Source organism: Grammomys surdaster, unplaced genomic scaffold, assembly GCF_004785775.1.
Source record: "Grammomys surdaster isolate TR1022 unplaced genomic scaffold, NIH_TR_1.0 126124, whole genome shotgun sequence".
In the NCBI taxonomy this organism is placed as follows: domain Eukaryota; kingdom Metazoa; phylum Chordata; class Mammalia; order Rodentia; family Muridae; genus Grammomys; species Grammomys surdaster.
This window is the reverse complement of record NW_021620932.1, coordinates 2845854-2872982: the sequence shown is the minus strand read 5'-3', so window position 1 is coordinate 2872982 and position 27129 is coordinate 2845854. Positions and strand designations below refer to the sequence as shown.

At 34.7% G+C, this 27129-nt stretch overlaps 1 protein-coding gene across 4 annotated transcripts in view; it reads right to left on the bottom strand.

Annotated features, from left to right (window-relative positions):
• Nucleotides 1-27129, bottom strand: part of Dach1 (dachshund family transcription factor 1) — a 367379-nt gene that overhangs the window by 35910 nt on the left and 304340 nt on the right. For all 4 annotated transcript variants that reach the window (XM_028756542.1, XM_028756545.1, XM_028756546.1 and 1 more), the window contains 4 exons: nucleotides 16859-17010; nucleotides 8023-8170; nucleotides 4965-5108; nucleotides 4467-4535 (listed from right to left, as the gene is read on the bottom strand). In XM_028756542.1, the coding sequence (XP_028612375.1) occupies nucleotides 4467-4535; nucleotides 4965-5108; nucleotides 8023-8170; nucleotides 16859-17010 (513 nt within the window). The remainder of the gene's footprint in view (nucleotides 1-4466; nucleotides 4536-4964; nucleotides 5109-8022; nucleotides 8171-16858; nucleotides 17011-27129) is intronic.

Here is a 27129-nt window from a genome sequence, read left to right as displayed (position 1 = left end):
AAATGATCTCATAAAACATGGAGTATGTTTTTGAAACTCCAACAGAATTAAAATATGGATGTCTGTTAAAAGTCACAGCATGGAAGGCCTAATTGCAATGTAAATCAGATCCTGAAACAAATTGCTTTTAAATATTTGGATATTCACTCTGCATTTAGAATCTCAACCAAACTCATGAATTTTGAGTTACTTATTGGCCCCATCAGCAATGCAGAAATTTTCCCTGTGCACTATAAACAGATTTACTCCACTCATCAAGAAACGTTAATGATTAATGATTTTATTCTTTAGGATTATTGCCTAAATCACGCTGTTTTCTTCTTTCTCATGACTTTGCTTTTATGGAGATGACACTCTCTAGTCTAACCTAGTTGCTGCTATGACAGTAATTATCTTGCATACGAGAGTCGTTAAGTACCCAACATCAAGATGGCTCATTCCAATGCCAAGGGTGGCCATATTTATAGGTAAAGTCTTAAAAATACATGGCGAGGATAAAGATTGCGGGTTATTTTTGTTTTGTTTTGTTTATCAATTCAAACAAGTCATTTCAGAATAGAGAATGATTTCTGTTATGGTTGGAAGGGGAATGAGAGAGCAGCTGAGCCTATACCACAGCTGGGCTTGGGGGCTCTGGAAGAGATAGTGAGTTAAGGACATTTGGTGTTGTTTGATTTTTACTTCATTGTATTATTATTATTATTATTGTTATTATTGTTAACCTGTGAGCAAGCAAATGCCCTTTAGCTCCCAAAATGCATGACAGATTGGGTCATAAATGAGAAAGGAGTTTGACTCATTCTTAATCGCATTTTTTACTTTCATTAGACAGATCTCAATTTAATACACTCAACTTTCTTTGTTTTCTCCAGTTCACGATTAATTTTCTTTTGTTGTACATTATAAATGTGTTAAGTTAGTCTTGGTGTTAACAACAAAACAAAACAAAGCAAAAAAAAAAAAAACCACACATTCAAAACAAAACAAAAAAAGAAAAAGAAAAAAAAAAGAAAAACCCTTAATATTACTCATTGGAGTTAGAGGTTGAAAAATCTGGTTTTAGTATTATTTTAAAAGTATTAAATAGGAAAAAAACTCAGCTGACGTAATTATTTTATAAATAGTGAGGATGGAAAATGGTACTGTGTGCCTCGATACTGGCATTCAGGAGGTAGAGACAGGTAAATGTCTGTGAGTTCCAGGCCTGCCTGGTCTAAAATATTTGAGACCAAATAAGGGGAAAGAGGAGGAGAAGGAGGAGGAGGAGGTGGGGGAGGAGGAGAAGGGGGAGTAGGAGGAGAAGGAGGAGGAGGAGGAGGAGGAGGAGGAGGAGGAGGAGGAGGAGGAGGAGGAGGAGGAGGAGGGGAAGAAACTAATTAATAGATGTAACTTAAACTCATAACTTGGAAAAATCATTAAGCAAAATTGTGAACACCACAAAGCAAATTAGGAATAAAAACGGGATCTTGAAACAACAGTTGGAAGTAATATAAATCCTGCATAGAGGGGGGAAGAGGAGAGGATGATGAAGAGAGGTGGAGGGAGGGGGACCTGGGAGGAAAAGAGGAGGAAAAGGAAAACAGGGACAGGATCAGATACTGGAGGGGACTGGAGAAAGGTACAGAGTGCCAGGAAATTGAAAAACAGTATGTAGCAGTGGGGGATGAGGAACTGGGGTAGCTACTGGAGGGTCCCAGATGCCAGGTAAGTAAGAGACTCACGGGATCCAATTGGGATGACTTTAGCCAAAATGTGCAGCGAAGGGGATCTAGAACCTTTAGAGACCACCTTCAGTAGGTAGGCATGGCCCTGGTCCAGGATCGGGTTACCTACCCCACTCCAAGTTTTTAACCCAGAAATGTTCCTGTCCAAAAAAAAGACAGGAACAAAAAATGGGTCAGAGACAGAAGGAAGGGGCCATCCCAGGACTGCCCCACCTGGGGATTCATCCTGTCTGCAAACACTAAACCCCAGCACTGTTGCTGTTGCCAAGACACCCTTGCTGACAGGAACCTGGTATGGCTGTTTCCTGGGAAGTTCTGCCAGCACTAATGCAGATGCTTGGTTCCAAGCAGGAGCTGAGCTTATGGATCACGGTGGGGGATCTGGTGGAGAGGAAGGGAATTGCAACTCCATAGGAAGAACAATGTAGACTGACTTTACCACCCAGAGCTCTAAGGGATTAGACCACCCAGGAGGTCTACAGGGAGGGCTCCAGGGCTCCAGCTCTATGGGTAGCAGAGGACCGCCTTGTCTGGCATCAATGGGCGAGAGGGCCTTGGTCCTATGGAGGTTTGAAGCCCCACAACAGGGAAATGCTGGACTGGTGGGGCAGGAGTGGGGGAGTGGGGGAGTGGGAGAGCACCCTCATAGAGGCAAGGGGGAGGGGGGAGATGGCAGATGTCGGATGGGGGCATGTGGAAGAGTAACTGGGAAGGGGGACATCATTTGAGATGTAAACGAATGGGATGATTAATTAATAATAATAATCACATTATAATCATTTATATTTGGTTGAAAATTTTTATAAAAACATTTTGTTTTTCAAATCTTGAAGCAATTTGGTTATGTTTATTAATGTATTCAATTGGTTTAATTCTTGGTAGTAAATGAAAGAAAATAAAATAGATTTTTTTTCAGTATAAGTAAATCACAGCAATACAAATTTGGCATTTTCAATATTCAGCCTTACACAGCAAGAGTTTAATTATATTAAAATGCAGATTTGGATATATGCAAACTTTAGAATTTAAAATGAAAAGAGAAACAATTTCTTTAACGACTCGAATTCTGTTGCCTGTGCACTATGCCAAATATATTCTGTCATATATAAGCAACATTTTTGGTGTGATTTCAGTTTCTTGGGAAATAATTTCACTAATAGCCCAGGCTGGTCTCCCACTTGAAATCCTGTGCCCCACTCTCCAAAGTACTAGAAATCACAGGCTTGTAGAACCTCACTAAAGTTCAAAAAGAGAAAAATAAGAACAAATAGCTGTTGCTTCATCAGTAATAACAATAAATAACAATGAACATACAGAGATGTGTGGTCTTTATAACTTTTTCCTATGTTCAATGGAAGATTACATATATATTATACCAAACTGGATTGTCGGGGGTTTATTAGAGTATTTTCATATTATTTGAATTAGTGTATGCATAATCCCTTGTTTAAACACACTAGAACTGGTATTACCCCTTCCTGTATTGAGGGTATCATTCCTGATAATGAGAATTGGCTTTTTGGTAGAAGTAACTTTTGCTACTATGTATGTTCCTTCCATATGATCCAAAAGATGCACGTAAGGGTACTGAAATGTATCATCCTGTTAAAAAGGAGATAGATTTTGCATCTAGAACTTCATTAATCTTCTCCTCAATAAAATATTTCCTAATAGCATATTATTCAAGTCTTGCAAATTAAAACTAATTATTATGACATTAGGAAAGATAAATATTGGTCTAATACATAACATTGTATCCCCAGGAATATTTCTTCAAATTTTGGATTGTTATTTATTGGGTTATATGATACAAACCAAGTGTGCTTCTTTTACACTCAGCCAAGACTGACACTTTTGGAGCTGACTGAGTAAGTAACACAATTAGTATCAAATGATGCCCTAAAAATGATGGAGCTTAAAATGTAAAACAAAAGCAGCTGGGAAGATTACGGCCATTAATCATTTTAGATTTCCCCTTGAAGAATCATCTTCACTTGGAATAGAACACAAATGCTCTTATTTCCCTGTTTCTGTGTTCATGCTGTTAGTGGATTTGTTGTCTAGAATAGGTGTTGGAAAATAAATGCTGCTTTCTGATTTCATTCTTGCTCAATCCCAAAGGCTCCACAACACACCATATCTAGATTTCTGTCTGTTTAACACAACCTCCTTAGTATTCTATGATCCTGCTCAGCGTACCTGCATTATCAAAATGCATACTATACATATTATATACATATTATGCATATTAAAATATACAGAACATATGAAAATCCACATAGGATCTAAACAATAATTCTTATTCTTAGCATTCAGTTAATCTATTTTATATGCATCCTGCAGTGGCTGCCACAAAAATGAGTAGACACGTTTGCATTTTAAAACTATTTATATAGTATATGATTTTATGTAGAATGGAAGTTATAAAGCCTGTCAGAATTAGATTGTGCTTCGAACACTCAATAAAACACATTTACTGTGTCCAAGATTAAATCATACATTGTTTAAAATTAATTATTCCCTTTTAATTGCATTATATAAACAGAAATGACCTGTTAATTTAAAGAAAATCTATCAGCGCAAAATGAATTCACTCATATAAACAAGCAAGATGAACTTGACCTTGTTTGAACTTGTCTTGATGTGGCCCAGATGGTAGGCTACATGCTTGAATAGCGGCCTAAAGCTGAGGAAAAACTCATATAGCCAGATCTAGATTTATAGCCTTCTGCAGATTCCTACCTTGTATTGTCCTTTCAGCATCTGCTCTCCCGCCACTGCGGTCAGCTTCTATCTCTGGGGTCAGGGAGTCTAAAACACAGAGGAGTAAGAAGGACATATATTTCATTTGATTCCCATTGTCTTTTAAAAACAGGAGCTACCTGTTCGTTTGATACAGAATTAAAACCATGTAAATCTTTTCTCATCTTTTCAAGACTTGATAAAAGAGTAATTATAAGATTTTTCAGATGTTGTAGATAGATAAATAAAGTAAAATTATAGGGGTTCTTAGATTATCCTTGTGTCATTTTTCTGTAGAAATGGATTTTGTTAAGCAGAAAAGCAATACCAAGTCTCAGATAATGTGATTAAATAAGAAAATGATTCAATCACCTATCATGTAAGGCATTTGAACACCACATGAGATCTAGACATATATACACTCACAAACACATGTCAACACTGTCCTTCCACTAATACAAATCAACGTTGCTTATGCAAAACCATGCCTGATCTTACCGTTTAAGACCCGGAGACTGTCCGCTGAAGCTGCTTGCTTCAGGGTCTGCTCTGCTTGCTCACGGCGTTTTGTCTCAAATTCTAGTGCTTCCTGTAGTTTTCTCTTCGCTTTCTTTTCCTTCTTTAGCCTCTTTTGGACTATGGCTGAAAAAGAGACCTGCAGATTACTTTTTGGGTTTGTAGTGATGCTGATTTACAAATGGTCAATAAACTTTACAAAGTATTCATTTGTCCTTATAGAACAGTCTGGCTACAAAGAGAAAATCCCATGTCCCAACTTCACCTTAAATAATCCCAAAGAATATGTTCATAAAATCCAATTCTTTATTTAAGCCTGAAATGATTACAAGAATGATTTAATTGTCTTATGAAGAGATGAATTTAACAAAGGGTACAAACTATAGTAAATATTTGTGTCCATTGATACAGGGAGCTTGTTAAAATAAAAGTTGTGGCTTAGTCTCTGCTTGCAATTATATCACTCCAGAGCACACTCCGTAGTGCATAGTTTTGTGTACATACTACAGAGCACACATAATAGTGCATAATGCTGCTTGTATGTCCCTTGTCTCAGAGGGCAGAACTTCTACAAATGCTGCTGAAAGAAACCAGAAATAAAAAAATAAACCACCTAGATTTTTGATAATTATTCCTTCTGATTTTATATAATACAGAATATTGCATGTATATGAGGGATAACATACTTCTGTTATTAGTATACAGAAGCAGTCATATAATTATAATATAATAAATATAATATCATAGTCAATAGTATTAATTTTTTAAGAATTATTCCTTCCTAGGTAATTCTATAACATATTTCAAGAAAATATGTTATAGTTTCATTTTGTTGAAATCACAGTGGAAATAAAGCCTTCCTTGATGTTGTAATGTTCTACCGATAATATGGCTTTATATGAAAAGGTAAAGTATGATACTGAAGTAGGTTATGATATATTTTCTCCTATTAGATGATTAGAATAGTGATGTCTAATGCTAATCACCAAATAATAATATAAACAATCAAAATGTACATTCATAGACTTAAGGTGATTTTACTCTGTCTACACCTATGTAGACAGTCTTAGGTAGAGACGGTGGCAAATGTAAGTTCTTTAAAATTATCTTTCTTGATAATTAATAACCACTAAGGATGTTTGACAATATCACTATTTTTTTAATTGCTTAAAAGAGCAACTGTTGTGTTTCTTGCTACCCATTGAAGAACAATGAATTTACTTAATTTTACATTTAATCGGCATGCAAATGTAGGAAAATATTCTAATAAATATTTAGCTTCAGTTTCTGTTTCCCACATGTGTCATTTGTATCGTCATTAGGTCTACGTTGATGGCAGCCCCTCAATCCTTGAGCGCATTCGCTTTTGTATCACATATCTCAAATAATTTTTTCCTCAATGAGCATTGACTACATTCTTATCTGTGAAGTAACTGACACTGATTTCAAACTAATGCTAATTTTCTTTATTTAAGAATGAAATCATTCTCTTATTTTACTGTTCTCACAGTAATTCTTTTTCCAAGTTTTATTATTTAATTTTTATCCATGAAAAGATAGTAGTTTTGAAACATGTTTATAATTAGCACATGATCGTGCAATGTGGATACACAGCCATTTACCACTCAGTTCTCTCTCCTATATGATTGCCTGAAATAAGATTGAACCAGTTGTCTGCAAGATAATACACTTCATGAGTAAATACATTCATAGTAGGTAAGTATGAATAATTATTATTTTCCCGCTTACTGTTGGAACTTAATTAAGTGGGAGGAGATTCAAGGTGTGATCTGTGGATGTTTTGCCCTCTAGTGGTTAAAGGAATAATACTGAAGGCAAAGCCTGGTCTTACTAGACTTGCTAGTCTCCAAAGATTATTTTAGAAATCCTAAGGCCTATCGTTTAGTTTTAAATAAATCTTCTTCAGGCTAGAAAAAAATACAAACATGGCTAGCTCATGAAAAATGGTTCCATAAATTCAACTCTTTGCTCAAACTTTCTTATTCACTTTAAAAACATCTATCAAAATTTACCATGCTTGAATTATTTTAGTCCTTAAATCTATGCATATTGATATTATTTTATACCACCTTATATATGCTGAATGAGTGTTATGTGATATATCACGATGTCTCTAAAAAGGTGAATTCAAGAACCTACTAGCTATTTATTCTTGTCTAATGAAGCAACCATGAAAATTCTAAATTGGAAATAATGATCTTAAAATGACCACATCAAACATGAAAGGAGGAAAGTTGAAGAATTTATACTGGATACTTATAAAATTAAAGAAAGGGAAATCACTCTTTTCTATATATCTAGTGAAATAATGTAGCTGAATCAAAGGAGGGGGTTGGTTGTCATTGTCAAATTCATGTATAAAATAAATATACAAATATCAATGACCTTAAAAATTATTTATCGATGACCAGTACAATATTTAAAAAAACAATTTACAGATCAATAATGCCATTATTTTTATCCAATAAGAATTCATTTTGGTCAGTACTTTATGTACTTGACCTTGTTGAAAGAAAATGAAGCATTCAGAAGGAAAATTATATAAACACTTAACTTCAGTTATTTGCTCAGATACTCATCAAGCTTCCATTTCAGTTGATAAATATCTTACCAAACCTGCTTTGCTTGAATAATCAGTCTTTTCTATTTTAGTATTATGACTTTAACTCCTGAGGTTTTCAAAGAGCAATTGTGAGTGAACACAACATTATTTATCAGAGTATTCATCTTATCAGAGCCCATACTTATCTTAAAGAATATGAATTCATTAAACTCTATAAGGAATGAAAACTATATGATCAATTATATAATAGATATACCAAATCCCCTGAGTTAGTAAACAGAAGACAGTATGGACTTTGAACATTCATAAATAGAACAAACTCAGGAATCAAGTGTCATTCTAAGTTCAGTTACAGGCAATAAAGAAAAATTAAAGTAAATAATCAAACACAGAACAATATTATTGTGTTAAATATTTCACTTAAACTATTGGACTTGTGTGGTGTTTCACAGATACCTCTGTTCTTTTGTTCCATGGCCAGCTGCTTCTCAAGTGTTTCTCTTAGTTCTCTTTCTCTTAAAAAATCCATCTTCAACTCTGTTTTTTCCAGTTGGACCTGTTTTTCTTGAGCTCTGGCATTATCGATGGCAACTTTCAAGAGGCCCTGTACAAAGAAGTTATTCAGCATAAGGATATTTTGATATAAACCCAATTATGTTGGTTACTTAGATGAATTTAATTCCTGCAAATTCATGAAGAATGCACAAGTGCATAAATATGACAACTAAAACACAAAACTTCTAAATTTAATTAAACTACTTTAGAAAGACAAGCATTCGTGGCATATGGGTTCTGTTGGTTTGAATTAGACTATTTAGCTTAAAAAATGTAATAAGTGTCACATAAAAGCATCCTATAAAATACAAATGGACAAAATACACAGGCAACAGTTCTACAGGAACCATCTAGAATGATCTATGTGAGCATGGTAGGCTGTCAGTGTCTTCAAACTCATTCACCCATACCCGAGCAGGGATACATCCTCTAAAACTGTCTTACATGTGTTCCTCACTTCAATTACCTGTGTCTGCTGTAAGAAGCATTCTCTTTCCCTCTAGATTTTTACATGGTTCACATCCTCACTTTACTTTACCTTTGCCCAAAGCCACAATTCAGAAGAGGAATTCTCTGATCATTCAGACAGAAATAGCCCTTCAAGTACATATTGCTAACCTTTCGTTTTTATTTTTAATTGGATATTTTCTTTATTTACATTTCACATGTTATCCCCTTTCCCGGTTTCCCTCTCCGGAAGGCTCTTATCCTATCTCCCTCCTCCTACTTCTATGAGGGTGCACTCCCACTCACCCACCCACTCCCACCTCCCTGCCCTCAGATTCCCCTACACTGGGGTATCGAGCCTTCACAGAACCAAAGGCCTCTCCTCTCACTGATGCCCAACAAGGCCATCCTTTGCTACATATGCCGATGGAGGCAGGATTCCCTCCATGTGTATTCTTTGGTTGATGGTTGAGTCCCTGGGAGCTCTGAGGGGTTTGGTTGGTTAATATTGTTGTTCTTCCTATGGGGTTGCAAACCCCTTCCGCTCCTTCAGCCTTCTTAACCATTATCATGACGCTCACAATTAAGTAATATTACTACTTTTCTATGTGTTCACTGGTTTATATCATCCCTCTTCCACTGTAATGTAAGTTTTTGACAATGGCAAGGATATTTGTTACTATTTAGCACTCTGTTTCCAGTAACCCAAACCATGCCCATAATTTAAAAATATTAAAATATTCACTAATTAAAATCATCACTCTGCTATATTTTTGAGATAGGTAATATATTTAAAGCATCTAGAACAAAAGATTAGCCATCGGTCATTTTTAGGAAGTCCTTCAGAACATTGAAATAATGTGAGAATAACATTTAAGAGAGTATTTCACAGCCAAGTAACTAAAAGAGAACTTAGTGAAAACAAAACTTACTCAGCCTTACAACTGATCATAGGTATATGTCCTTTTCTGATGCATAATTTTCATCAAATTTAACAGTTCCTTCATATTTTAAAAATAAAAATGTGAGCACATAATCTGAATATGAAAAAAAAATCCCGTGTGCTTTGTCAGAGAAGTTATTTAGGTCCAAAGTTATTACTGAAAATTGCAGTTAAAAATTCTATCACCATGAATTCAGCAATGCAAAATGCTATATTTGGAGTATAAAGTATTTTGTCATGGTCTGTGAATGTGCCAGTCTGAAATTTGCCATTGAAATTACACAGGAGGTGGAATTTAATGCCATTGCTAGACATTCTTAAGGATTCAACTTTTTTTAAGAGTCAGTGTAAAAACTTTGAACCAGGAATTCCAACTTCAGCTTGACTTGAACCAGAATAGAGAGATGGTCTGTCTCCAGCAGAACAGAGTACTTCTAATATTCTCATAAACCATTTTAATTATATGTATACAATTATGTATATAATTATTGTGTGCTATGTTCGACCTAGAGGTGTCTGGCTTAATTCTTGTATAGAAACCAGCAAGAGGCAAGAGAAGGATTTCTATGTGGCAGCTCTTCAACACCCACTCTCTCGTTGCTTAATAATAAAACACAGCTTCTAAGGAAACTGACATCTTAACTAAACTCAGTAACATTCCTGTATATGTTTCTTCTGCACCAGGAACAAACAATTAGTAACAAATGAAAGAGATCATTACATCAAGTGCCCTTTTAGATCACCCCAATTAAAACTTTAGTTTAGCTGTATTTTAATTCTAAGATACCAAATTCTAATTTTCTGCTCTGATTGCTCTTGTTGACTTATCTTTGAAAGATGTACTCTCTCTGCAATGTCTAGAGATTATTTAGCAAGATGCCAATGTTGGCACCACTTAATGTGTTGATTGGTTGTATTATCAGTAGCTGTTTAAAATAAATTACTATTAGACTATTATTGTCCTTGGGTGACAAGACACAATATTTTGGTGTTCTTAAATATGAAATAATCATTACAAATAAACATGTTGAATAATGTTAAGCTCTAATCTGTGGATTTTATTTATTAATATCAGTTTGTATGGGGTGAAGTTGCTGGTAGTATTAAAATTTACTTTATCCTTTTGTTACAGTTATTGCTAACTGTAGCCAATGGTATTGTATTACTTGATTTTTTGCTGATTGTGCCTGAAAACCATTAGCTTTTAGGATCTTGTGCTCTGTAGAGACTATGTATAAGCTATTTAAAACTTACACTTTCAAGCACATCAGTAGGAGTCTAGTTTGAAATAAAGTCTGCATGGGGAACATACTGACCCATATGCAAAGGGAAGGTATTTACAGCAATAAGTCAGTGCGATAACAGCATAAATACAGAATGCAGATTCAAGTTCAGTGCAACAGAAAGCTGGAAAAAAGCAATAGCAAGCAGCATTCACAACATCTACATGTTCTTAAGACACCATTTAACCTCAGTCACTATAATCTCAATTTGTGTAAATTATGTTGCAATTCCAGGTAGGTGGTATGCAAAAGGACACAGTAACCATGTGGTATCGCGTGGAAGGACTGTATCTGCACAGTGCCATGGCATTTCATATTACAGTTCAGAGGGGAAGACTTCAAGCATGATTTTTTGTTCTCTAAATGGTCTTCATAGTCTCATAACACTGAAGTTGGGCAATGGCTCTAAGGAAACAGAGTTGAGGGTTATCTCAAGGTACAGAAATGGTAGAAGACAATGGTCCATAGTCCACAGATATATTTTCCAGTGAAGGTTGATGTTTATAATCATAAACAAACTGTTACCAGCTAAAATATCTTCTTTTCAATCCTTTTTTTTTCTCAGAAGGTAAAACTCCTCATACAATTGCAGAGGCGGGTGACTCTGCAATGAGTCTAACAGTCTTACTACAGTATCTACAACTCAGACAGTCTATGAGAGGACTTCCAGATATTCTCATATGAAAACCAAGTCAAGTGCCCTTTTTGATCCAAGAACTGGTGGACAGACCAATTCTATCCACGAGTAAAGGAAATAAGGGATTATTCTACTTTCATGTTTCATTCAGATTTATGTTTGAAAGCTACATAACAAAATTTCTGCCAAGTTATGGGCCATAGAGAAAATGAGTAAAACTTCTCAGTTGAGGAAACCTAGAAGCAATCCTTTTGCCTAACAAAATATTAAAACTTAAAAGAGAAAGGTTCAGAGGGCTCAGAGATTCACCCGTAGACTAGGGTTCTAGGTCAGAACTTCAGCTACGTGATTATAAAAAAGATCTCACTTGAAAACCAGACTTTTGACAGCGGAAAGAAAAAAATGACAGTACGAAGCAATGAACTATGACATAAGTATTATTAAAAGTGTTCTCAGTCTAACATTACAGAGGTACCCAAAGTTGATCAATGGCATACTTCCTATGAAACATCTCTTGTGTGTACAAGCCCACCTTTTGAGTCATGTGTATCTATAGTCAGTCAGACAGGGCCCTGAAATCACTGTTACCATATCTGCCTTAATAACCTTTTATGCACAGCCACTGTATCCAGAGATGAATAAGAGTCACTGTAAAACAGAACTGGATGTGGTGAGTTGGCAGAGTGGATATAGCGACCAAAGTCTGATGAAGTGAGTTCAGTTTCCAGAACACCCACGGTGGAAGGAAAGAACCAGCTGTAAGGTCCGTGCTGATCTCTACGTTTGTACCATGACAACACCTTCCTTTAATCACCACCACATGCACAAAATAAATAAGTCAATACTTTGAAGTGTATAGAACCGTTGTAATTGGCACTCTAAATTTGTTCACTAGTACTAAATCATACTACTGTTATTAGTGTAAATAATATTTAGCAAATAAAGGATATAGTCCAGGATTTGAACTATCATTGTTGTTACTATCAGAGTTAACTGGGTTTAGAATCCTAAGTATGTTTTAGAATCTTTTACTTCAGTCTTTTCCAAAATTGTATGGGAACAAAAGGAAAAAAATTACATGACATAATCCTAAAGGATGAAATACCAATATATACAAGTTTAACCTAGTCAGCCTTTGGATATAATGTTATTCTCTAGATAGTTTTAAATAAGTTTTATATGAATAAAGCAAATAAATAAGCTATTTTTTTTACAGTACATAAATGGCAAACTAAACCAATTTGTATGATATTGTGATACAGGTTTGAAGATGGATATTGAGAAGAGTTTTTCAGTCTTGATAGTTAGGCAAGTTCTATTTCCTTATATTTCCTCTCACACTCAAATGGAAAGCACTTCTCAAACGCCATAGTTGTATTATATTTAATTGTTAAATCAGAGTCAATAAGTTTTGGATCATCTTATTCTCCTATTATTTCTTTTAGGATTTCCAACATTGTTTAATTTCTGATTTATTTGTGTTATTTTTGGCGACACTAACATACTGAACATGGGGCCTTGAACATGCTAGGTAAGCCACTCTACCACTAAACCATTGCCATTTTCTTAACTTCCCTCTGCACACCAACCACAACGAACCCTCCTTTCATCAATACCCTTTATTATAAGCATCTTTAAAAATAGCTTCATTCATAACTAAATTTACTGTCTTCATCCTCCCATATGTTTCAACTTTTACTCATTAATCTACTCTTAAACTCTACTGTTTGTAAGTCAGAAGTGTCCTTACCGCTGAATTGCCTCACCAGCTTTGACCCTATTCATTATATAGTGAATTTGTATTTTCACTGCATTCACTGGTTTGGGGATAAAAACACACAACCAAGTAAATACACTGTCAGTTTTAAGACTTAATGTTTGTGTGATTTAAGATTGATGTTGCAACTAGGGAATAGAATCCTATTGAGTGTACTCTATTTTTCTGCCAGTATTTGAAGATGTCACAACCAAGTATTTGACCCTAAAGCATTTCCTCAAATTAAACTGTCCTGTAATCTATTCAGGGACTACATTGAAACAGAAGGCTGTGGTGAAATATGTATATACTAAATATACCAAAATACCATGAAAAAATACAAGTTCTAAAATAAGAAATGGAATGAAAGTGCATTACTCTTTTAACATTAATTGCTGTTTTTTATTTTGGGACATTTTCATTTTTAGTTTGTAAAATAGTCAAGTGATGTAAATCAAACTCTCTAACTCTTCTAGGTCCTGAATTCTTAATGCATTAATAAGATAATTTTTAAAATGAGGGTTCAATTTTTACATGAAAGTACATTTTCCCTAAGTCTTACTTCTAAAGTAGAAAGAAATGAAAATGGTATTGTGGAAGAGACATCTTTAGTAATCACCATGGATTCAATAATTAAAAGTTGTTAACTTAATACTATATTGTAAAATCATTTGCATTGAAAATAATGATGCTATGATATTTTGAAGGAATTTCGGAAATTACTCTTAATAGCAACAAGGAATTTTCCAAATAGCCATAGAACTTTAAACTGACTACATGAGCATGTTGCAGTACTGATACAGAAAGCAAAGAACTCAATTATACATACTTGAAACTGCAGGTGAAATTGAGGTGGGCAGATTATAATTACCCAGATTAAAATTTAGACAGCAAACACATTTATGTTCTATGCCTAATAAGCCAGTGTCATGATTGTTTAAGCATTTTATGACACCTTGGATAATGCCATTACTCAATAAATGTGCCAATAATAAGAGTTAGCATCTATTGGTGTTCTACAAACTTACTTGAAATCATAAAAACAATACATACACATATATGATTATCAGTATGAATTTGTATTGTTTATCTGTGTTTGGAACTCAGTGATTTTTTTACTTTTATTTTATATATACATATGTGGATGAATGTGTACATGAGGGTGTATTGAATATTCATAGATATAACACCTAAGTCTATACAGACATGCACATGTATAAGACTAATGTACAGATGTATAATTTTTAATTAAGGATTTTTAAATTGATGAACTGGCTTTAATAAATCCAGATCTCAATCAATAAAACCTAAAAATTAATTCTTCAGCTTGTTTTGCTTATGATCCTACAGGTAATTCTTCTAAACTATGACCTTGGGGGATGTGCTTGAAACAGAGAGCAAGTTTAGAATACTTAAATAAATAGATAATTTGCCTAAAATATGTACATCTTATTTTCTTTTTCTTTCTAAAATAAATATTTAATTATGGGAGTAACATGTTAGTCCCAGCATAATGTGGGCAGATGAATATGCCCTAGCTATCAGTGTTTGACTTAGATCTGTGAATGTCATCACACTCCTCAGGCCTAGTATGCAACCATTCCTCAGATGAGTAAGGTACTTTCTAATTAAAATTGAGTTCATTTGGTGCTGAAATTTAAATCAAATTATTAGTCTTATTAGAGTATTATAAGCTATCTTATTCTAGGATAGCTTAATATGGAGTTATACATAGAATTAAATAAACTGCTCCTTACTATTCTTAATTTATTAGTTCCTTGAGAATTTTGCATCTGTTTAAATCATATTCACCCTATGTCCACCTCTCCCAGATCTACCCCTTATTTGCACACCCAACTTTGTGTCTTCTCTTTCTGTGTGTCTCTTTGTCTCTCTGTGTCTGACTGCCTGTCTTTCTGTGTCTGTCTGTCTGTCTTTCTGTCTCTCTCTGGGTGTCTGTCTCTCTGTCCATCTCTGTCCCCCTCTCACTCTCTTGCTTGCGCTCTCCCTCCTCATGAACTCTGTCTCTGTCTGTATCCGTCCCTCTCTGTCTTTCTGTCTCTCTCTGTCGCTCTTGCTCTCACTCTCTTACTCGCTCTCTTTGTCTTTCTGTCTCTGTCCTCTGTCTCTCTTTTATTAAATTATTTCATTTATTTATGCTCCAAAAGTTGTCCTCCATCCCCTTTCCCTTTCCCTCTTCCTCATCCCCTCCCCCTCCCTTTTGCTTCTGCGAGGGTGCTTCCCCACCCACAGACTCACCCAATCACCTGCACCTTACTCCTGCCAGCATCCCTGTTCCCTGTGGCATCAAGTTTCTACTCTATGAAGAGATTTTTGTCTGCCTTGAGCTTGCATAGGTTGCCTGTAAATTGTTTGATCTGTTGCAAGTTCATACAGGCAACTTTCCTCCTGTGACCCCCAAAACACTGTTTTCTTGGAGTCATCAGCTTCACCTGGCTCTTAAATCTGTTCCCTCCTCCTCCCCAAGGATCCCCAAGACAGAAGGCAGAGGTATGATACATATATTACAAGTAGGGCTAAACAAGTCATTGACTCTTAATCTGCAGTTTGACCAGTTGTGGTGCTGCCTTTCTTCTCAGAAAGCATTTTTCTTAACAAGAGAGAAATTTATTCTGACCTTTACTTGTAATATGGGTAAAATTTCAGAGAAAATGTCTCATGTTTACTTTTGGATATAATCACTACTTTGGCCATGATAGAAATGATTCTGGACCCGTGAGTCTTTTCAATTACTAAAATATAAAAACCTTAATGTTGAATACAGATAGAGCAATTCTAATTATATTCATATTAAAAAATGCCATATTAATAGATGAGAAGATACGTTACATTAAAGGCCTTCTGTTATGTCCTTGGAGAGGTAAATAAAATTAATTACATTTCTACTGGGGCAAGGTTTAATATGGTAGGAAATGTGTTTAAGAAAATCTAACAGACAATAGAGTGCTGGGCTGACAGCATCTGTATCTTGTGTCTCCTTCCAGCTCCTCCCAAAATGGAGAAATGAGGAGGAAAACTCCATCTGTGGCCCACATGAACCCTTCATGCGTGGCAAGAAAACTATGCTTTCTTCTATCCCAAACACTGTTATTATCTTGGCTCCCTGCACTATGTTATTGTTAGCTCTAAGTATTTTTGATTCATAATGTACTGTACGTAAAATATACATCCTGAGGGCCACATAGGAAATCCGTGGCAACATTTCTATGGCTTTTTGAAGTCTATTCTTTGAAGAGTCCTTACTAACTGAAACAAACTTATGAAAGAAGCAATTATTTAGGAATCTTCTATGTTAGACATATTTAAAATGACTAAACATCATTTCCTCGCTGGAAGGGCAGAAGTTTAAAAATAGCTAAATATTTACTAGAACTTGAATGCTGTCATTTGGTTTGTCAGACAAATTTATATACTTAAGTTGGTCCCATTATTTGGCAATAAAGAGAAAGTTTGAGGGAGAAATGATTTTCATAAATGCTCACATCCGTTTCACCTACCTTTATTGTAGCACAATATAAAGTATCTGTTGAGTATTTCTACAAGAATTTGGTTAGTGTAGACAGTTAATTTTTGAAATATGTTGTATTTTAGAAAAATACTTCACATTTGTTTGTGTTTCATGCTCTTTTCACACAGAGTGATAAGCCTACCTGTATGTTAGTGAGAAGAGTCTCTATGGAAGACAGGCCATCAGGAAACAGAAAGGGAGATGGGAAGCCTGGAGGTAGTGGTTGTCCATGCCCAGTTAGAGAAAGTTTGTCGATGCTGTCTCTTGCGGTTGGTGTAGAAAGTGGGGTCTCATCTGTATGTGATTGAAACAAAAATATAGAACAAGTTACGCTTGTCTGTTTTTATTAGACCTCAGTAATGGCTTCCCTAGTGGTTTCCAGAACATTTATTGCAAATTGGTTCCTGCTATCAGGAGAAAATGCTTTCTGCTGAATTTTCTTTAATGAAAAAGCTGTGGAGATACAACAAGATAACATTAATGAGTAACTTTATAAGCCTTTTAAATGCAGTCTCTAATGAGACTGAGTTTACAGTGCCATAGAATCTTTTTAAAACAAATATTATCTCATATATAGTTGTGATAATATATTCAGGCTGACTTTATGGGCACCTTCCCAATTATCTCATTTTAGTTTGTTCTGTTTGGATTGACAATAGTGTATTTCTAAAGCTTTATATAAGAGAAATGTTTTATCTGTCAGAATGTTTTCTTCTCAATTAACCCTTTCTTTCTATTGATGGTTCATCCAAACGTAATCTTAATAAGCTTAATGAAGAAAACACAAGTGAAACCTATTTTTGCTTTTATTTCTCTCCTGTCTTCTTCATCATCTTTTTAAAAAATATCTAAACAGGAAGGCTGAAATCCAAAAATATTGTTTCTAAGTTAGTTACAATTAAAATAATCTTTCTTATTAGCTAAAAAATATGATTAAAAAACATAAACATCTGGAGCTTTTGCACACAAAAGGAAAATGAAGAAAAAAACAATAAAAACTGCAACTTCCAGCACAGCACAGTATAATGAAAATCTTACTACCCTTCTGAGGTAAGTTTGCATTTCTTTTCCTGGTTCCATACTCTTTAAAATTTAGGCAACACAGAGTAATGCCCAAACACAAGTACTTTTTCTTTTAATTTTAAAAGTTTTCATTTTGCTCCTTATTATTTGATTTAAATACTTTCAAAGAAAATGGAAACAACTGGTGGCTTAGTCACACAGAAGTTTAACTCAGGACAGTAATCTCTATTTTATAATATTTTCATATTTTACATCAAGAAAATTAATCAGCACAATAAATTTGCTTAGCTCTGATAGGATCTCTCAAGTCTACGAATGGCTAACAATTTCAGCACACTTGAGTTTTGCTTATAAGTTGATTTCATTGTTCTCAGTAATTTTTTGTTTTATGCTACAATGCCTTATCACATACCTTCCCCCCTCTCAGGCAGGGATATTGCAGAAAGTGTCATACCTTATTTTCTTCACCACTGTTAGAATATGGTAAATTACATCCTTCAACATTCCAGACCTTTAGTCAATGAAACAAATAAGACAAAGGCTAGGGAGGGATGTCTGAGACAGAAGATGTCCTATTGACTATGTTCCTATCACTCACTAACTCTTCTGCAACTTCTCCTTCTACTGCCTAACACTTCTGCAATTTCTCAAATCTCAATAACCATATACTTGAAGCAGAAACAACAACCAACTAAGCCTGAGATCATGTTGCTTAATTTTATCAGAGCTTTTACCTCGGATAGAGAAAGATTTCAGGGCTTGGGTATTGCTGCCCCGTGGCTAATATCTGTAAGGTAATTTTGGACACCATTTACCTTGCTGTCATAAATTACTTTTCTGGACCAAGGCTGCTAGTGTTTTCTCATAATGGTTCTGTAAAGGCACTTATTAAACATCTATGTGCACGTGTCATTGTTTAAGAAAGGAGGGCAATATTTTTTGATCAGTTTCACCTTAGCTGTCACATGGTAAGGAAAATGTGCCTTAATAGATCATGGAGATAAGAATTGCTTGTCTTTTGAAGAAAGGCAGAGAGTCTGATGACCACCTGAAGATTTTTTCTGTTAGCATCTACGATTTCATAATTTTGACCGTGCAAAAAAGAGAACCAAATTTATTTTTACACACAATTTTTCATATCTTCTATTACCCATAACTATTTGTTTTAATTTTAATGCAGTTATACTTGACTATGCTTAGCAGTTGAAAAACAAAACATTAGATCACCACCATACCAACACTGACGTGTTGTTAATTATTGAAACAATGCACATGATGATAGCGTTGGAAGAAAAAGGTCCAAGGTAAAAACATTATGAAGGTCATGTAGACTAGAATGGCCTATTCCAGGCAATAAATGAATTATTGTAACTTAATTAGTCACTGCTCATCCCAGTCAATGACTAATCCTCTTTTGCGTATATGTGCAAGCATATGTGTATATATGTATTATTTTTTGCAAATTCATCTAGTTTCATATATAAGAATAAACTATCATTTTCTATAAATTTGAGGCAGAACATCTTAAAATAGAAAACACAGATTTTTTAAAAGTTTAATACATACTTTTCTTATAGAAAAATGAAGCAAATTACCAAACAAACCAAAAAAATAAAAAGAGATCAAATAAACCACAAAAAAAGGCTTTTAGGTATCACTATGCTGTTATCTGAGACCATACAATACTGTCACCTCATGGAAACTGACATCATAAAAGCCACTTTACTATCTCCTTTATGGATTGTAAAGTTAAGGCTATGTCTGTCTCTCTTTGAATAAAAAAAAATGACCTTTGACATGTGAAATACTCTCAGAAGATTAAAGCAAAAGTTGGAGACCAGAAAATGTTGTAGTCTGAGCACCCCATAATCTCTATTAACTTCAAAGTGTGAGGGAAGAGGAGCACATATTTACAGTTTTGATTTGCACTTGATGTATCTGCAAAGGGTGTTAGAGATTATGTGTAAATGACAATTGGCTGGCCACGTTTTGTGACTCGGAGATTATTACGCCCTTTACCAACTGGTTTTGGTACCTGACTATAAACACACAGGAATTCCAAGAACTATGTAAGGGACTCTATTTTACTCCTATTGTGATTTGAATAGCGATCATCAATTCAGGCGTCCATATTTGTCATGTTATTTTATCTTGAAAAGTTTCCCCCCCACCCACAGATGTATCTCACAAAAGTAAGAAAAGATTTTTCTTCTCTAGAAGGTGACCTAAGTCCAATGGCATGTAACCTCAATAGAAGAAAGCAAATGAGATTTGCAAAAGGACAAGACACACACACAGACACACTGTAAAGAGGGAGGTGATGTGCCCAAAGGCAGATGCTAAAAAATACTGCAGCAACAGTTAAACGATTCTGGTACTCAACACTTGCTAGATGTAACTAGCATGCTAGTTACTTATTAGGTTGTTATATTTAAATTCTAAAAAGAAGTTATTAACTTCTAAGCATTATTGGAAAATGGAAAGGCACATGCTACAGTTTAACAAGTAATTTCATTTTAATGCTCGGAAAAATTACTGATTGAAATCTGAATAATTACACCATAAATATGCTGGCAATTTTATCATTATTTAATCAGGATAATAGAAATTGAAAGTACAAATGGAAAAGAAAAACATTTCAATTATATCATAAAGGATGAAAACATTGGATTTTAGTTTTCTTATCACCTGAACTCAGTATTCTACTCAAACTTTGAGCCATTTCTTACTGAGACCATCAGGAAGATTGATGTCTCGAAAAGACAAGCCTCTTTCCTCTTCAATCTTATCACACATAACAATTTAGCAGGATATCCTAAGGAACAATGTTGTTTAAAAAAAATAATGGGCCACTACTTTCAAAATGTTTTCTTTCCTGTTAATAAAATCGAACTCAGTTGTTATTTTCATAACCAGTCCCTTTGGGTTTGAATTACTTATTCTCACAAGTGTGTGTCAGGGAGCAGGTGTGTGTGTCTATGCTGATCTGTAATGTTTTTTTATTATTATTGTTATTAAACTGCTTATTCCAAGTCAAAGAAAGGGAGTTTTCATGTAAACTATAAATATAGTGGTAACGTGAAAAAAAAGAGTGCTGAACAAGATTGTAGAGAATGTACTTTTTATTAAGAAGTGAATACAGTTTTATGACAGTATGAATTTTGTTGTTTTAATAATTTTTTATAAGAGGCTAAATATTTCAATAGAAGTATTATTAAACTAAAATAAGGTCCTGAACAACTTACAAATTAAATGCTAGTGCTCATATAAATAATTGAAAATTATTCCCTAATATATGACCTAGTCAGGAGAGATCAGGAAAGGGTGTCAGATTCCCCTAGTGCTGGAGTTTTAAGAAGATACATGCTACCCAACTGGAATTTGAACCAGGTCCTCTGCAAAAGCAGTACAGTCTTAAACACTACACCATCTCCCCAGTCCCGTACTATACTTGTTTTGTTTTTCTTAATAAAAGAGATCACAGTCTTGTATATAATAGAGATAAATTCAAAGAAATATAATGTTAGATCCAGAAAGTTAATTCTGGTCCTGATGTTATCAAGTTTTATCAAATTTTATAGTGATAAAACCCATCTTATATCATATGAAACACATTTGACTAATGTATAACAATGATTAGCTTAAAATCAAATGATTATGCTTTTATCCAAAAATTTAGATTATATATGTAGAAGTGCTTTGTAAAATACAAAACATATTAGTGTGGATGTGGAAAAATCAAAATCTTCTATAAATTTCCTCATTTTCATGTGACACAGAGAAATGCTATCTTCTTATCTGTTGCTTGTGGTATTTATCTTCTCTCTATAATAAGCCTGTAATAAAGATGCATTATGTTGGGGTTCATAAGCATAGACTGAAAAAAGCATAAAAACACCAAGTAGCTTTTTGAATATATTCTAAGCAGTGTTAGAACTTGAAAGATAAAATTTGGAGACACTAGTATGGAGGACCGGGGAGATAGGACAAGCGGTAAAACACTTCTCTTGCAAATATACAGACTTGAATTTGATACTCAGAATCTACATAAATTATGCTATGCTGCATGCAGTTTTAATCCTAGTGTTTGGGGGCCAAGAGGACTGACTCTAGGACCCACTAGGTGGCAAGTTCTAGACCTGGGCATTAAAGATCATGTCTCAAAAGATAAGCTAGCCAGTAGTTGAAGAATCAGTCAAATTTAATCTGTGGCTTCAACATATGCACAGATGTGCACCTGCACACACATATATAATTTTACATGCAAATATAATGTTATAAAGAGAATAATATGTTAACATACTTATAGAGATGATTGAAGTGTACTAAAAACTACACTAGGCATACAGTTTCCTCCAATTTAACTCAGATTTTTTTGCACATTTATTCCATGATCTCCACAGGTGTTTCTTTACTTTTAGATAGATGTTTTTAAATGTGCCAAAGTGTTAGAAGTCACTCCTTACACAAGGAGAGAATATATTTATAAACTTGAAGATTCAGATAGACAAGCTCTTTTTAAATTTCTGTTGACAAATATGTGAATGAAGAAAAGAACTGCAAATCTGGAGAATATATATTCAGGAACAAGAAGTTTCTGTTTGTCTTGAAGCCACACACTGCACCCATAATGGTATAAATGAAATACCTTCTATTGGAAGGTAGTATTATCTTTTAAAGGGTGATTTCTCAGATAGAATCATAGGCTAGGAAGATGATTTTGTTAAAATATACATCGAATTTTAATGTCAACTAGATCATTTGACTACTCTAAATGGGACTCTATTTAGAAAAAGAAGAGATTATTTTGCATTGACGAACTGAGACAAGATAGAAAGAAAAAACCAAAAATTTCCATGGCAGGAGCTAAGCAATGAATTTTTGTTGCAGACTATGCAGGAGGTGGGGAAAGGCCATATAAGGAAACCATGTAAGGGTAACAGCTCAGGGGATTCTGGGTCTCTAAGAACCTGAAGAATTTATGTTTTAATGGTAATTTAACTAGAAAGCATATTTTCTATTATTGTTCTAAAAATAGATTTCTTTGTAGTCTGCATTTTCATTGTTGAGATCCATGTACAAAGGTCATACTGTACACTAATATTTTAAAACTTCACATTGATAACAAATTTATCCCAGAAACCCAAACTTATGCATAAAGTTCATTGCCTTAACAACCAGGAACTTCAATCATTAAATACACTGCACACACACACACACACACACACACACACACACACACACACTGATTTACCTGATTTACCTCATAAGCCTGTAGAATTGCTTTCACCCTGCTTGCTTTATAAAGTAGTTAGTTTTCAATGATTATGAAAGAGCTGGCATAGGGTAGGCTGAAAAGATCCACTTAATTGACCTTTCTTACTTTTCCTTGACCGTGTAGGCTTAACCTGACTGCTGATACTGCAAGAGACTATGGGAAAGCATTTATTGAAGGCTGCACAACAGACAGGGTTCTATTTCCTGGGTTAATGTTTTGTATATCTGCACAGTAGGGCCATTAAGGGTTCTCAGAGCACAAGGGAAACAATCATAACATTTGTTTTTAGATGACTGACTCAGGACATGTACCCCGGGCTTTATATAGAAACTGTTTTTGTTTTATTAAGGGACTGTTTGCCTATTAGTGATAACATCATTAAAAATAAATGAAAGGGGGCTGGTAAAATGCTTCCCCAAAGCAGAAACCTAATTAAAGGTGATGTGCCTGCTATGAGGATTTTTTTTTCTTTCTGGATGCAGAAATAGAGCAAGGTTACTTCTCTCTCATTTTGTAAGGCCCAAAGAAGACCTCACAGTAAAACTTCATTTCTGATCTAATTTTTTATTTCTGTGTTCTTTAACAATGTACTCTACATCTGTGCTTGCCCATGAAAACTGAACAAGTTGTTTTCCTACAGATGGCTTTTTCATCATGTCATACTCTGTAGAGGAGAAATCTGATGGTTCATCTCTAACTGAGACTGGCTTGCCTTAGAAAACAGATTATATGGGCTCTAGCAAATGTAGTAATAGCAGTTGACTTGTGTATACATAAACCGTTCTCTAGCTTTGAAAGACGGTTTGTTCAGGCCTGAGTTAATGATCAAAACAAGTTCTAAATTGTACTTTATAATTTCAGAAAGAAAAAACAAACCAAACAAACGCTTTTATTTTTCGGGGTGGAGCCACTCTCATCTTGTGAATGGTAGAAAGCAGGAAACTGCATTCCCTTGATAAATCTACCTTATTGTGCTGTGACCTTGGACAATTTACTTAAATTTACATCTGCCAAAAGTGAGTTTCTCAACTGTGCTTTTGAAATGTCTGTTGAGGCGTGAGCAGAGGCTGTCACATAAGTCCAAAGCTTTTACAAAATTAATGTTCCCTTAAAAGAAAGATAGAAATGAAGGGAAAACCTAGAAAGTCAGAGTTTCATGGTTTGCCATCTTGTTCTGTTCTCATCTCCTCTACTCACTTTAAATTCATTTGTGAATCGTCAAGTAGAAAGCGACTTCTATTTCTAAGTGAATAAAACAGAACACTTCAGGAAAACTACCCTGAAATTCAAAGTAGCTCTGAGTAGTGGATTTTTAAAACCCTAACACTCCTATAGGATTTTGATTGAACTTATCTTGGATTTATAAAAAGTTTGAGATGGAAATCTCTAGAATCAATTCTTACTTTTTTTTTTTACATAAAACAAGCCTACTAATGGATTATGCCAAAATGTTTTCAAGTTCAAGTTTATAGATATTGGTTTAGTTTTCATTAGTGGCGTGCTGTCAATGAATAGGAAATTCAAGGAAAGAAGATTTGAATGACACAAAGAATATGTATATTCATGAAAGCACATTCACACCTATATATATTACATGAGTTGGCAAAACTTTCAAAAAAAGTTCATTAAAAATGGGGGATGAGATTTTAGGGCTAATATGGATCATGTCTTTTTGAGTTGAAGAAATATGTCCCTCGTTTTGAAAAGCATATACAAAATATACAGAGTAAAATAAGTAACGAAACTAAAGAATCAAAATCAAAAATTATAGTGTTCATGTTTCCCTTCATATTTCTGAAGGAGGAGAAGAAACTGGGAGGAAAAAATATGGAACAATATTCTCCTTGACACAGTGATTATGAAGGCTGAAAAACACAAAGCGATAGTAGTCATTATGACACTCTTATTCTGTGACTGTTTTAAATGTCTGCTAGTGAACTCTTCACAGATAAATGAGTGCTCTTCAGTCTAAATTCTACTAACCCATTCTTCTTTCAAAGATCGATACGATGATGATCACCATCACCACCTAAGCCCTGGTTCACATTACCCACTTAATGTGTCCAAGGCTCCACTGTATCGCTTGGCTCGTCTAACTCTCTCCACAGTCCTGAAAGATGGATCCCTTCTACACATGTAGAGCTAAAAAGATGTTAATTAACCTGAGAAGATAACTTAGTTATGAAGACAGCAGCCTGAATTCGACCACAAAGAACTCAAGTTCTTAACCCTGAATTAAAAACAAAAATCATATACGAACTTTTAAAATGCATTAGTTTTATGCACATGTATACATCATACACATATTAAGTATATACGCAAAAATTAGCTTATAGTAGAAAGAAAATGTAAACTCTTCATTCAGACTTCAGTGTTAATTTACTCCTTATACTCAATGATCATCCTAAAAAAAAAAAAACCCAACATTCCTTCAGGTTGGCTACGTCCTTCTCTCTTCAAGCGAGGTTATGTCTTCCAGTAGTGAACATTTAGAATCTCTTTGTGGGGGTCTGTTGCCGTTCACCATGATAGACATAACAACACTAACAAGAGGTAGCCTATGAAATCTTGTCACTGATCATTTCTTCCTGTACAATTCTTCCATATGCAAACTGTACCCAACAGGCTTTTATCTATCTTGTGAGGAATAGTCTACCATGAAGATATCCTTTTTAAATTGATGCATACTTGTAATATGAAGCAAAAGTTAACCTGGAGGAGGTTCATTTGATAATGACAGGTATATCATCACAATTCTGTATTTCTGTGTTTGTTGTGACTAAGGGTCTACTGAATTTACTTACTCTGTGTTCCTTGCTATGTATTTGCTTTTTTTGCCACTCTCAGACCTGTACTTGACTCTCTTAGGTTCAGAGCCCATTTCTTCCCTAGCTGCCCCTCAGGGTGCTCAATCCTGGGGTAGATATGTTTCTTGGTCACAACTCTGCTCTTTTCCCAGTAGGCTGCTAGGATGCTACTCTAAGTTAGACGTCGTCTTGATTTAACAAAATTGATTTATGTAAGTCAGCTTACTTATTTGCTAAGTATAATGATGAGATCCAAGCCACATTTCAAAACATCTCTTCCTTTTTACCTCCCATTCCATGTTATCTGAAGACACGAGTATGTAATGAGATTAAATCTGGTAAATGTACTACAGCCTCTGGTTGTAAAACAGTTCCCGTTCATAACATGTAATTACTAGTCTACCTTTCCTGCACTATTTCAAATGATCAAAGATTTGGAAACTGTCATCAAAGAAATTTAGTCACGTGTTTATTTCCTTCAGTATGTTTAAAATAAAAATCTATAAATTCTGATTATGTTGTTCACTTGTACAATCTTGACTCATGGTTTGTAATATATTTTATTGCTGATTAAATGAATATAGCAGGTTTGTATTTCTCAAATTAGTTCATGTGTGAAGTTTATGTTTTTATGTGAGTGTTGATCATATTTAAGAGAGCTTAGTTGACACACTAACTTTCAGAGTCCAGCATGATAATGTACATGTACCCCCAACTTCCCTGGTGTAAAACATATTTGTATTTTCAGTTTTCTTCTCAGAATTGCATGCTCAGCATATTAAAAACATGTGATACTTAAAACTCTAAAGATTTTTTTTTGAGAAAATTCAATTTCTCTTAATAAGTGCATAGATGTGTGACTACCATATTCAGGAGAGAGACAAGTGTCCATATTCATATAAGACTGTGCTCATCAACCTAGGAGTTCTGCTGGTTACTTTTGGATAGTGGTGGCCTAGCTGTTACAGAATGTCCTATCAAAAGCTTGATAAGCATCCCATCAGGAATATTACAGAAACTATTCCCTGGAAATTGATAGGAGGTTAAAGTAAGTAACTTTTACTTTCCTTTTACCTATTGATATTTTATGACTTTTTCCTTTAAAACTAACTGCTTTATAACACCGTCATATAAAAAATGCAAAGGAGAGCACTAATTTTTAGGATTTAGGGAAGTATAAAAGTTAAGTCTGTGTGTTTATGTCCTTGTCAGCGTTCTTCCCTGGGTGAGCAGAGGATTCCCAGACTGCACAGCTGCTATTGTGCAACTCTCAGAGCATAAAAACATAATGTGAATTCTGGAGCT